At 42.5% G+C, this 14060-nt stretch overlaps 2 protein-coding genes and 1 non-coding gene across 4 annotated transcripts in view; all 3 read left to right on the forward strand.

The window, feature by feature from the left end:
• ZC3HAV1 (zinc finger CCCH-type containing, antiviral 1) overlaps positions 1–9262 on the forward strand; it is a 59644-nt gene extending 50382 nt beyond the window's left edge. For both annotated transcript variants that reach the window (XM_024742498.1, XM_024742499.1), the window contains exon 13: positions 6514–9262. In XM_024742498.1, the coding sequence (XP_024598266.1) occupies positions 6514–6776 (263 nt within the window). In that variant the 3' untranslated portion in view covers positions 6777–9262. The remainder of the gene's footprint in view (positions 1–6513) is intronic.
• LOC112398127 (U6 spliceosomal RNA) lies at positions 3146–3252 on the forward strand. Its single transcript, XR_003002925.1, has one exon. It is a non-coding gene; the product is annotated as a U6 spliceosomal RNA (small nuclear RNA).
• Positions 9263–13788: 4526 nt separating the features above from the next.
• ZC3HAV1L (ZC3HAV1 like) overlaps positions 13789–14060 on the forward strand; it is an 8811-nt gene continuing 8539 nt past the window's right edge. The window contains exon 1 of the mRNA XM_024742521.1: positions 13789–14051. Coding sequence (XP_024598289.1) covers positions 13789–14051 — 263 coding nt within the window. The remainder of the gene's footprint in view (positions 14052–14060) is intronic.

Raw genomic sequence — 14060 nt, forward strand, 5'->3', positions numbered from 1 at the left:
AGCCCCTCAGTCAGTGAACAAATATTTTTGAGTGCCTTCTATGTGCTACATGCTGGGGACGCAGTGGCGAACAAGTTGGACATGCTCCCCCCGACACCATTATTTTACATAATTTAATGATTGCAAATGTTCAGCTGCTGTAGATGAAAAGAACAGGCCCTGTGAACACCTGAACAGGTTGGAGAGGTATTCCTAAGAACAGGTGGGGTTCACCAGCCTCAAAGAGTCAGGAATAATTGGTCCAAGACATGGCCACGCAATAGACTTGACCCCAGGGTAGGGGAAGCTAATGAAGGGTTTTAAGCTGGGGAATGACTAGATGAGCATTTCTTAAGTTTCTTAAGTTTAAACACATCACTAATACGTACTGAGAAATGTTTGGAGATAGCGGAGTAACCATCTTGAGTGAAATATAACAGGTGTGACATTTAAACCCATCAGTTTCTCATGAGTCTCTCTTTTTTTTTTTTTGTGGTACACGGGGCCTCTCACTCTTGTGGCCTCTCCCGTTGCGGAGCACAGGCTCCGGACGCGCAGGCTCAGCGGCCATGGCTCACGGGCCCAGCCGCTCCGCGGCATATGGGATCTTCCCGGACCGGGGCACGAACCCGTGTCCCCTGCATCGGCAGGCGGACTCTCAACCACTGTGCCACCAGGGAAGCCCTCTCATGAGTCGCTTATGTCAGAAGTCAAACAAATATTTCTCCTAGAGAATGGAAATACGGTATATATATATATACGTGCTCCCGGGTCTTGGCCATAACTGACCCTAATAGTGACATTCTTGGATGCTTAGTCTGTTTCTCCTCTTTTATGAACAGAAGAGTGCTGAAACGCTCTGAAATGTATTTGGATGACTTGACAGTGTTACTCACTGGCTGTCATTCTTCCTTTAATTTGGTGAAAGGGGAGAGTTGTTCATGGCCAAGTATACGCCTTTGTGTAGCATGGATGCAAGAGGCGAGGAGGGTGCCTGCAGTTCTCTGGACGTGCAGGGTGTTCCTCAAGGAACCTTTCCCCATGCCACTCTCCCTTGTGAAGGTCAGGGAGGGGTCCTGCTCCTTGGCCTGTCTCCTGTTACGTGGAATTAGGGGGTGTTTTTGTTCTGTTTGTGTTTTTTGTGTTTCTTTTTTTCAGCATGTGGGCCTCTCACCACTGTGGCCTCTCCCAGTGCGGAGAACAGGCTCTGGATGCGCAGGCTCAGCGGCCGTGGCTCACGGGCCCAGCCGCTCCACGGCATGTGGGATCTTCCCAGACCAGGGCTCGAACCCGTGTCCCCTGCATTGGCAGGCTGACTCTTAACCACTGCGCCACCAGGGAAGCCCCTGTTTGTGTTTATTTTTAATGTTGGCTTTCCAGTCCTGTCTCCCATGATGCTGTTAATATGGTCTAGATACACTGGTATGAACCACTGGGCCCATAATCTTGAAAAGATCAGGCAGTTATCCTAAAAGAGGCCAAGGGGCAGGTCTCAAAGAGATGGCTACTCTCTGAGGGAAAAAAAAAGAACCCCTGTTGCACACGTGAAACCCCTCTGGATAGGCTGTTGTCTGTGTAATTTATACATGACTATGTGTAAGAGGTGGTAAGACATGCCTGGAAGGATAGAAGGGCTCTGGGTTACATCTTGATAAACTGGCATTGGAAACCAGGCATGTAACAGGACATAGAGGAGAAGAGTGGAAGGCAGGTGAGTAAGCAAGTTCCTACAGGCTGGAAGGTGGCCCAGAACTGATCAGACCGGATTGAGGAGAAGAACTGCAGCAGTTAGGTGAAAGCCACCCACCTTAACAGCAGAGGAGATTATAAAAACCCAGATTTGGATAAAAAGCAGAAGCAAAGTGAAATTAGAAAAGGAAGCACTTGTTTGGGGGGCGGCTAAGCAAGGAAGGACCTGTCTTGATACCAACTGGATTCAAGACCCTAGACGGGACATGTATATGGTCAGGGAACATGTTTAGGATCCAGGGTGCAAGATTCTGCCACCCAGGTACCTCAAGATGCCAAATGGTTAGAAAGAAGGAAACAAAAATGTCAAGATAATCTTACTGTCTATGTAGAAAACTCCAAAGAGTCTCCAGGGCATTGGAATGTTGGTGTTCTACCAGGGAGTGCGACACACGCATTCCTCTGCTCCTGGACTCCCCTGTCATCTCTGACTTTTAGCCACTGACCACCCTCTGGGCCCAGACCCTAGGTCCCTGAAAGACTGAGTCAGAGGCAAGTTGGCCCTTTTTGACTCTCAACCAGGAGACGGTTCCTTCTCCTGGTCTTATTCAGAGTTCTTTCTAGTTAACAAAGTCTGCCATTTTTTGCCACGTATTTCTAGATCCTATTTTGGTAATCAAAAGCTGATCATAATTCTTTGTCCTTATATATTCCTTCCAAGATTCTAATTCTCTTTGAGGCAAAGTATGTGTCTGGCTAAATGAAGGATAGTTGTGTATAAAGAATTGGAGGGAAAAAAGCATAATATTTTTGACAGTATTATCCCATTATATCAGTTATACTGAATGAATGAAAAAATGAATCAAAGCAGACCCTAGAAAATCAGCACATTGTGAAGTGTAAGTGTGATCTCTAGGACAAACAAAAGCTAGCTATGCAAAAAAAAAAAAAAAAGTTGAGAGAAGAGTGTTTATGAAGACGAGAGATTGACAAAGGCCAGGGAGGCTGTGGACAGCACAGCACAGCACACTTAAGGTGTGGTGAGAGTGACGAAAGGTGAGGTTGTAGCCGTAGGTTGGGGTCAGATCCTTAAAGACCTTGCAAGCCATGCTAAAGGGATGATGGATTTTATCCTGAGGACAACTGCAAACCACCAATGGCTTTAGGAAAGAAATGACATGTCTCTGGCTACAGTGTGAAGAGAGGATGGGCAGGACCAGGATTGCACGTGGAGAGAACAATTAGGTTGTTTCAGGAGTCCTGGCCAGAAATGAGGGTGGCCTACAGCCACGCAGTGGCAGAAGGAGGGAAGAGGATGTTGGGTTTCAAAGGATCTGTTCCTTGAAAGGGGTATTTGCAACAAGACAGAGTCCAGGTCTTAGGAGAGTGGGCTAAAAGGTTGGGTCTTTGGTTTGGATCATTTAAGCTTATGTAGACTCCAGATTATATAAGCATGATTTAAAAACAAACTGATGCTGTGCTCGCTTCAGCAGCACATATAGTAAAATTGGAACGATACAGAGACGATGAGCATGGTGCCTGCTCAAGGATGACACGCAAATGCGTGAAGTGTTCCATAAAAAAAGAAAAGAAAAAAAAGGAGAAAAAAAGCCAGATGCTTTCTTTTAAAAATCAGTTATTTAGGGTGATGGTTACTCTTTTCTCAATGGAGAATGATAAAAATGTCCTCCAAAGATCTATAATGCCTGTATAAAGAGTCATTCTTCATTCAGTTATCATTGATAAACAAAAATAATCATATTAGCACTCAGACTTTCTTAGTAGAAAAAATTTAATTGAACAACTGTAAAAAAAACCGCAGTGCCATTAAGACATATGTACAGCTATCCCTGAATGTCGAAAATAGGTTTTATGGTTAATTCCAATTGCTTTAAGTCAAATCTGTTTTTACCAGTAATTCCATACTATTTACACCTTTTACATGCATAACTGGAATTCACTTATCTGTAAATGTTAGCATTCTGGAATGTCACTCAGGGTCTGAAAGAGTGAATAACTGTGTATTAAGTAGCCCATGTTGCCATAAAATTTCTGTGCCAAAGATCATGTATGTTTATCCTCGGGAGCTCCCCAGAATCCATTTTATCTTATGCCAATAGCAGTGTTTTCTTTCTCAGCCCAGCACGTGTGTGGAGTGGGAATAAAGAGATACTAGAGGCAGGCAGCAAGAAGGAAGTTAATAGCTGTTAAGCGGAAAAGGAGGAAAAATGATCTACAAGGCACAAACACAATTTTTTTTTCTCATGCTGGAGTCATTAGTATAGGAGAAAACAGCTCTATCCACCTTAGTAACTCAACAGGGCATCCCTCTGTTAGAACACCATATGTCAGAATTAGTATCTGTATCTGAGGTATTAGTAAAATAAAGGGTAAAATGAGTTTGTTCTGTTTTTTTTTTAATCAGAGAGGTGTGTATGCTTTAGAAAGATTTCATTCCAAAACAGCTTGAATTGTTTAGAAGTTCTAGAAATTGACATACGAGGAATTGCTCTTTGTAGACACTTAGGAAATGAGGTATGGGGCTTCCCTGGTGGCACAGCGGTTGAGAGTCCGCCTGCCGATGCAGGGGACACGGGTTCGTGCCCCGGTCCGGGAAGATCCCACATGCCGCGGAGCGGCTAGGCCCGTGAGCCATGGCCACGGAGCCTGTGCTCCGCAACGGGAGAGGCCACAGCAGTGAGAGGCCCGCGTACCGCCAAAAAAAAAAATGAGGGCACAGCCTCTAGTCCTAGTTTGCTTGCGGAGGCTATAACAGAGCAGTACAGAATGCAGGTGAAGGAGCATCTTTGGCACAGAGAGGAGTGGGTGGCACAATAGAAATGTGGTGGGTTGACTTTTGTTTGTATCCCTGGTCATTTTCCAAGTACCTATTGGCTCACTGCCTAAGACTGTAAAAAGATCTTGATGGACCTACTAGTTCTTGAATTTAAGCTTGTTTTGGTCACACATCGGTAAGAAAAAGACAATACAACAGGAAAAAAAAAAAAAGATGAAAAAGCAGTTCAGAGAAAAAAAAGATGAAAAAGCAGTTCATATGTGAAATATGCCAATACGCATATGAAAAGATGCTCAGTATACTAGTCTTCAGAAAATGCATATTAAAATCAGATCTTTTTGCCCAGTATATTGACAAAAATTAAAAGGATAGGGCTTCCCTGGTGGCGCAGTGGTTGAGAGTCCGCCTGCCGATGCAGGGGACACAGGTTCGTTCCCTGGTCTGGGAAGATCCCACATGCCGCGGAGCGGCTGGGCCTGTGAGCCATGGCCACTGAGCCTGCGCGTCCGGAGCCTGTGCTCCGCAACGGGAGGGGCCACAACAGCGAGAGGCCCACGTACCGCAAAAAAAAAAAAAAAAAAAAAAAAAAAAAAAAAAAATTAAAAGGATAGATAATATCCAATGTTGGCAAGGATGTGGAGAAAACAGGATTTTATTATTGGTGGTAACATTTTTAGATTACTTTTAGAGGGCGGTTTGTGATATCAAACTTTAATATGCTCATATCCTATGACTCAGCCACTATAGTTTTGCAGTCTGTTCTACAGAAATATTTATATGGGTTCTCAAAGGTATATTTACTAGGATATTTTAGCATTTATGTAGAAGTATGACTGGTAATAGACAAAAAAAAAGTGAAACCAACCTACACTTTCATCAGTTAATTTCAGGATTAATTAAATTAAATTATGCATTCTTACAGTGGAATCCTATACAGCCATTAAAAAGAATGCGTTGGGGTTAGATGTACTGACATAGCAAGATTTCTTGGACTAAAGTAGGAAAAAAAGTTGTAGAACAGTTCACATAGCATGATCCCATTTAGGAATAAATAAACATAAAACTTATCAGAGTTTATGTACATATGTGTATGTAAATACATAGAAACAAGTGTGAGAGTATTCCCACCAGGCCATTAACTGTGTTTGGGAAGGAGAGTGGGAGTGTAAATGGTAGGTCAGTATAGCCAGACTTTTAGTTTTTAATTCTAAATATAGCTGAACATCATTTACCCAGAATGGCCTGTATCTGACTTATTTGGGATAAGCAATATTTCTGGAATTCAAACATCTTAAGTATGAAAAAAAAATCAATAATACCAAGCAAAATAAAAGAAAAATGTATTAAACATGTGTCATCGTAAATACAGCAGATTCATTTTACTTATTAATTTTTGCATAGAAAATCAGAATTTGCAATATATACTCCTTTAAAGGGCAGAAAAACACTGGGCAATAATAAAAATAAAAACAGGAAATTTTAATTTGTCAGGAAATGGTTGTTGATCTGCTGAGTTTGGAAACATCAGTGATTATCAGAGGTGGTTTTAGAATTGAGGCGATGGATCAACTGTCTGAAGAGCTCTGCCAGGGTCAGTTGTTTGCTCGTGGTACATCTCGTCCCCATTTTGCCTTTTTCCAGAACTTTCCCATAGTAGTAAATGACTTTTCCTCCTTAGAATGTACACGATATAATACTCTGTTAGAGTATCTTTGGTTTATCAGTTACAATTCAACTTGCCTTGCATGAATTGGGCCACTGTGATATCAGCAGATGCTCATTGTATCCGGTGGCTTAACCCCATACCTGTGAATCCTGCAGAGTAGCAAATGTTTCTGTTATTTCAGTAGGGTTACACACTGTATTCAAGTTTACTTGCATAATGAACTTTTTTTAAGTACAAAGGAAAGTTATAAGTATCAGTAAGCTATTGCTGACATACATACTTGGTCAATGCCTATCATGTGATTATGTATAAATAATCTTATAAACTATATATCTTCTTTTATAATAATTCTTAACCTTTTTCTTTTTCTGATTATTTCTAGGAAATTACTTCACAAAAGATGCCATTAATTCCCATAAAAATTGCCTGTGTGATCCCAAAAACATCGTTATGTTTGTAGCCCGAGTCCTGGTTGGAGGTTTTATTGAAGGACATAAGGCTTACGTGAGCCCTCCTCTGCAGTATGACAGCTGTGTGGATACAAGGTTGAATCCCTCTGTTTTTATCATCTTTCAGAAAGATCAGATTTACCCAGAATATGTGATTGAATATACGGAAACAGACAAAGCCTGCGTGATTAGTTAGAAATGTTGGTTACAGCGTCATAAAGGATGCCATAACTATTCTGTTCACTTATAGAACCAGACTGCCCCAGATAATAGTTAAACTTACATTTCCTCTCCTATAAATGCCTTTGATCAGTGGTTCCCAAACTTTGCTGCACATCTGAATCATCTGGGAAGCTCTAAAACATTCCACTGTCCAGATTTCACCCCATTCCAACTAAATCACTTTTTCTGGGGATGAGAGCCAGGAAGAGGATTGAAACGTGTCATAAAGTTTGGGAATCACTGCCTTAGATGTAACTGGTAAAGGCTCACTTCTAAAACTTCTGTAATTGCAGCAAACTTTCTCTCCCAACTACTCTTTTAGTTTATTGCATGACATGGTTTTGTTTTGGTTAAATTGAAAGAAAATTAATTTGGGAAATTTGAGAGAAATCTAAAAATGCCTATTGAAGTAAAGACATAAGACAGTACAAGCAAATCTTGGATGGAAGATTGTGAAAAGTTGGCAGAAAATTCTTAGGGATACACTGGGGGAAAAAATGTAAGGGCAATTTAAATACTAGCACGGACATAACTGCAGTATTATACCTTTTCTTTGTGGTGAAACTGATTTGGGGGCATGCATTTCTTTATCTCTACGTTTATTTAGGACACTCCATCCAGGTTGACTCTTTCTGAAATTCAATAAAAAAAGCTGCTAAGTGGGGCTCAGAGAGAAGCAACCAACTGGAGTTAACTGCCCATTTGGGCTCTATGAAATTATGGCAAAGTAGACGTTTATATTCTAACTAATATGATTATAGAGAAGGCTTTTTTCAGGTCAGACTTCCATGAAGTGTTGGTTGGTATTTTGGGGGGACTGAGTTGCAGTAACCAGATTCACACAAGCACGACTGAGAAATCTGAGAGCTGTTGTAGTCGTTCCCTGTGGCAGTTGAGGCTCGTCAAGAAATTAGGAGCAGGGCCATCTGCTGAAGGATGGGCCCCTAAGGAGGTGAGATGAGTTTCCTAGTGAGACAGAATCAGAACGAAGAGAACAGTGCCCCAAACAAGCCTCGCACCTGCTAGGGGCTTCTTTTTCTAAATATGATGGATTGTGTGGAATTGCAGCACAATTAGTTTTTAGAGCAGCTGAGGTGCCTGGAACAAGAGTTCCTTTCTTATTATGAATCAGGGTTTTCCTTCCGATTTTCGTTTTCAACATTGCACAGGAGTCGCCAACATATCCTGTTACAGTTCCTTCCAGCAGGTATGTTATAAAAATTAATTAGCATTAGAGTTGATTTTATATCAGATTTTAGAGCAGTGCAGAGATCTCTACAGCTCCTTGGCTTTAAAGGGCTCCAACAGTAACAAATGTATAAGATATGTTTTAGGGTAGGGTTATTTTTTGAGAGGCTTGCCAAAAATATTTTCATTCACTTATTTTTTTCATGGTAGCTTCTGTTTTGGAGTTTTCACTTCCTGATCTTGACCCTCACGTTGTAGAGATGCTATTTATCCAACTCTGTCCGACTGCCCACTGGACATCTCTAGTTGGATCTTTCACAGCCATCTCTAATTCAGCATGTCCACAATTGAGCTCTCCATCTGCCTATCTCAAACAAATCAGTTTTTCCCCTAGAAAAACATCTGCTCAAGCAGAAATGTAGAAGTCATCCTTTCTTTCCCTCCCCCTGCACATCTAAGCAGTTCCCATGTTTTCCTCTTTAAATATCTCTTTGTCGCCTTTTAAGTTGTTCTTTGCTTAGCAGCAAGAATTTAAAACTTTTTACTTTCAAAACACAAATCTGATCATGCCTTTAGAATAAAGTTCAAAATCATCATCATGGCTCCAGATGCTCTCTCCCTTCCCTATCCTCTCATTTATTTTCTTTCACAGTCACCCTGGCTTTCTTTCAGTTCTTCGGTGCCCCTTTTAACCCAGCTCGGTGGTTCTCACCCAGCATTCCTGCCTTTTTTTTTTTTTTTTTTTTTTAATGACAAATACTTTGTAACATCCTCTTCATTATCCTCAAAATGCGATTCAGTGGTAATATACTCTACCTGTAAACAATTTTAGAAGGAAAGTAAAAATTAAATAAAATTAATATCAACATAAAAGGGAATGAAAGGTCCATAACTTGGGCACAACTATACTACAAGACCTCATTAAGGTCAGACGGTTACGTCTACTTATAAAGAATAAATCTGAACTTAAAAGAAGGTAGGAGATCGGAAGCTATTCTGCATAGAGAAGTATGGGAAAATAAAAAAGCAGGGATACGAGTGGACATTGGAATCAAAACTAGTGATACAGTAACTTATCTGCATATGATAATACTTATTTCTATAAGAGAAAGAACGAAACCACCTTAACTGAAATGAAGATACTATGCAAGAAAATCTAGGGACTTCCCTGGTGGTCCAGTGGTTAGGACTCCGTGCTCCCAATGCAGGGCGCAGTAGTTCGATCTCTGGTTGGGGAACTAAGATCCCACGTGCTGTGTGGTGCAGCCAAAAAAATTTAAAAATTAAAAAAAATAATAAAATAAAATAAACTGGGCTTCCCTGGTGGCGCAGTGGTTGAGAGTCCACCTGCCGATGCAGGGGACACGGGTTCATGCCCCGGTCCGGGAAGATCCCACATGCCACGGAGCGGCTGGGCCCGTGAGCCATGGCCGCTGAGCCTGCGCATCTGGAGCCTGTGCTCCGCAACAGGAGAGGCCACAACAGTGAGAGGCCCACGTACCGCAAAAAAAAAAAATAAAAATAAATTAAAAAAAAATAAAATAAAATAAACTTAAAAAAAGAGAAAATCTACAGGTTGTCGAAATGGAGAAAATGAGGAAATAACTATATTCTTGCAGGCGAGCTCTAGGTCATACACGAATGTCTAGTGAGACATTCAAAATTCGTATAGCATGCAGAATAATTACTTATTGTGAGGAGCTGTCCAACGTATTGCAATGTATTCAGCATACTTGGCTCTCACATACTAAATGCCAGTAGCGCCCTCTCCCCCACTGCCACTGTGGTGGCAACCACAAACCCTATCAGATCTATTCACCTCTTTCAGAGCAAATTTGTAACATCCCCTTTGCTGTCCTGAGATGATTCAGATACTACAATCTACATGAATTTCTTAAGAAATCAATTTACTGCCCTATCTATTATAATGGAGAAACAGAAGGAAAGAAGTTTGTCATGAAGATAAAATGAATATCAATGTGTAAATGCTCCAGCATGACCACGCTATACGACATCATGAAATAGATACCTACTTCTACTTATAGTGAATAGGTTTGGATTTAAGAGTCGATCAGAGGCTATTTCCCGTAAAGAAGTACAGGAGAAGGAAAGATTATTAGTATGGGTGACACCAGAATGAAAACCAGTATTAGGGTAAGTCCTAACAGACCATATACCATCTCTGTATGTGGTAAGGGAAAGAGCGTAGTTACGTTAATTGAAATAAGGATAATAGGACAAGACAAATTACAGATTGTCTAAGAGGAAAAAAGGAATTATATTTTCTCAGGCGAGCTGTAAGTCCTACATAAATGTCCAACAGGACGTTAGAAAGTCGTATAGGGTACCGAATAATTCTTTGTGTGGGACTAACCCATACACTGCAGGGCATCTGTTTTCCCTAGCTACATCCACTCAATGCCAGTAAAAGTCCGCAATTATCGTGAAGCCAACAATCCATCAATTTCTAAAGTACCACAGTGAGAACCACTCACTTAGTTAACACCTAGCATCTTTAGATTAGCTTACTAACCTCCATAAGGAGTCCTTCTATAGATTAAATTGGATGCTTGCCTCCCGGATCTCTGGTTTTTAAAACACTTTGCGCCTTGCTTTGTTCATTTTAAACATCTGTTCAACCTGACGTTGTTTGCTTTCCGCATTAGAGTGTGAGCTCCATGAGAGCTGAGTCAACCTGTCTTGTTCACTGTGCCACCCCAGATACCTAGCTGCCCGCTTGATATGCTGATACATTGGATAAATTTTGTTGAATAAAGTAAGCTCAACTTCTTGTAATTCAGTAGTTGTATTCCTTCCTGTTCTTCTCCAAGCTCCATTTGAGATTATCTAATAAAAGGAAATAAATATTAATTTTGGCTCTGCTGCTTTTATTTGCTCTATTTCCAGGTATCTCCAAAAAGGTAATCAATTGCAGACACCGGTTTATTCAATGGGGGATAGAGGATGTGTGTTGCCCCTTCCAGCTTCATCATTCCAGGACTCAATGACCAAGGAGCCTTTAGCACACTGCCAGGGGAAGGTGGGGTGGCTGTGATGCAGAAGCCTGCAGTTGGTTGGCACATCTTTTGTCTAAGGGCTGAGACAGGGAGACGCTGGAAACTGCTGACGCACCTTAGGGGTGGGAACAGGGCCAGGCTGAGGCACAAAAGTTAAAAAAATGTAAATGATCTTCAGCAGAATTGTCCTATCAGTCACTCCTTCAAAAGCCCTTCTCCACTCTTTTTTTAAAAAATAAATTTATTTATTTATTTATATTTATTTTGGCTGTGTTGCTGCGCGTGGGCTGTCTCTAGTTGGGGCGAGTGGGGGCTACTCTTCGTTGCGGTGCGCGGGCTTCTCATTGCGGTGGCTTAGTGTCCCCTGCATTGGCAGGTGGATTCTTAACCACTGTGCCACCAGGGAAGTCCCCACTCATTCGTTTTTCTTTATTATTATTATTATTTTTTTTTCCGGTACGCGGGCCTCTCACTGTTGTGGCCTCTCCCGTTGCAGAGCACAGGCTCCGGACGCGCAGGCCCAGCGGCCATGGCTCACGGGCCCAGCCGCTCCGCGGCATGTGGGATCTTCCCGGACCGGGGCATGAACCCGTGTCCCCTGCATCGGCAGGCGGACTCCCAGCCACTGCGCCACCAGGGAAGCCCCTCATTTGTTTTTAATCATAAAGCTTTGGATGGAGAGAGAAAACCTTTATATGGCAACATAGATATGATTAAAGTGAAGGTAAAATGTGCCATTTGATATGGACTTCAATGTAAATAAAACAATGTATAGCCAACTCATTGCTGTCAAAAACACCTACATTCAAATATACAAAGTGGCATCAAACCAAGCGTGAGCAGATGTTTGAGTTTTTCCACTTAGTTATTTGTTCCATTTGTTTATTTACTTTGCCGTAGCAGGCTCTCAATTTTTCAGAAATGTTTGACGTTGCTGCTCCCCAAGGTTCTATCCTCCCATATCTGTTCCTCACTTTATTTTTGCTGAGTGACCTTATCAACTCTCACAGCTCCGATTACTAGTACTCTGATGTCACTCAAATAGATAGTCTCTTCAATCTTTCTTAAGCTCTTGACTTGTAAATACAACTGCCCAGTGAGCATCTTCTCTTGGATTGCCCACTGCAAACAACACAATAAAAATTGAGATGATAATCCCTCAACTCCTGTTTCTCTTCTGTTATTCCTTATCCTGTCCTGCTTTTCTAGAAATCCATTCTCATTACTGCCAGGGATCTTTCTAAAACACCTATCCTACATTAGAAGTGTTAAGGAAAGTTACAGTTACTTTTGTTAATTATGAAAATGATGTTAGGATTATGTAGGAAAATTTACCATTTTTAAAAGTCATGCCTACTGAAGTATTGAGGATTGAATTATCTAGAAATTGAAATGGAAACTTACAAGTTCTCAGCCAAAACAATCAGGCAAATAAAATAGGACGAGGTGTTAAGATTTTATAACATGAGGAAATAGATATATATGGGTGCTTATTTCACTGTCCTCTAATTTCCTGCTTGAAAAATTGTCTACTACAAAATGTTTTAAAAAACAAAAACAAAATAAAAAACACCTATCCTACAATATAGCCAGGCACTGTTTTTAAGTGTTGGGGACACAGCAAGGAATAAGACACACAAAATTCCTGCTTTCACACGTTTGAATTCTACAAATATATAAATAAGTAAGAAGTAAAACATGAGTGATAAGTTCCATGCAGAGACCTGGGTGCTACTTTAGGAAAGGCCTTGCTAAAGAGAAGACATTTAAGATCAGAGTTGAATGACAAAAAGGAGACATCTAGAAGGGGGTGCGGGGGAGCATTCTAGGCAGAGGGATCACCGTCACTCGCCAGCGGAAATTCCTTCAGTAGCTCCCCAAAGTCTTCCGTAAATCCAAATTTCTTAACACGGCAGAGAAGGTCTTCTGGCATCTGGAAGCTAAAGTGGCCTCCCTCTTTGGCTTCTTTATGTGACATTAACTCGTTTAATCCTCACAACCGCCCTGTTAAAGACAGCAACTCGGCTAGTTGAGTTCCTCAATTATGTTTTATTCATCTTTATACTCTTGCTGCATTAGCGGTTGGCTCAAAAAATAGTCATTAAATCAGCGTGGTGTTGGGCAAAAAGATAGCTCCTTAATGTACAGGTCTAAACAGGTGCTGTCCAACAGAAATATAAAGTGAGCCATTTTACATTTTCTCATAGCTACATTAGAAGTAAAAGAAACAGATGAAATTATAATAACGTTTTATTTAAATATTATCAGTTTAACATCATGAATATGAAGTTTACACTCTCTGCATTCTAAAGTTTCCAAATCCGGTGTATGTGTATTTCACACTTGAAGCACGTTCCAACTGGCACTGGTCACATTTCAAATGCTCAACTGTGGCTAGTGGCTAGGTCCTGAGGTCTTACTCTCCCAGCTACCTAACGCCGTCCAGCTAGGCACCTTCCACCACATTCCCTGTTTCATCTTCTTTGTAGCCCTTACCAGTATCTCAGATTCCCCCCGACTATACGAGCCCCTCCAGGCGAGGACTTAACCTTGAAGGGTGCCTGGCGCAGAGCAGGCGCTCAATCAAGTCTGTCCCCGCCCGATTCGCGCCTAGGGTGGACCCAGGCGCCGGGGCCCGCCTCTCTGCGCCGCGGCCCGCAGGCGGCCGCCCCTCGCCCACCCTCCCCCCGGCCCGCCCCGGGAACGGGGTTTGTAGTCGTGGACGTGACTGGGAGGAGTGTGCCCGCCTCGGATTTCCGCACAAGGAGCCGGGCCGCGACCATGGCGGAGCCCACGGTATGCTCGTTCCTCACCAAGGTGCTGTGCGCCCACGGCGGCCGCATGTTCCTGCAGGATCTGCGCGGCCACGTGGAACTCTCGGAGGCCCGGCTGCGGGACGTGCTGCGCCAGGCCGGGCCCGACCGCTTCCTGCTGCAGGAGGTGGAGGTGCGGGAGGACCCGTGGGACGCCGAGGCCGAGGTGGCGGCCGGCGCGGGCGGCGCGGGCGGCGGCGGCGGCCCCTTGGCCTGGCGGGTTGTGGCTGTGTCCTCCGC

Source organism: Neophocaena asiaeorientalis, unplaced genomic scaffold (genome assembly GCF_003031525.2).
Source record: "Neophocaena asiaeorientalis asiaeorientalis breed wild unplaced genomic scaffold, Neophocaena_asiaeorientalis_V1.1 scaffold598, whole genome shotgun sequence".
In the NCBI taxonomy this organism is placed as follows: domain Eukaryota; kingdom Metazoa; phylum Chordata; class Mammalia; order Artiodactyla; family Phocoenidae; genus Neophocaena; species Neophocaena asiaeorientalis.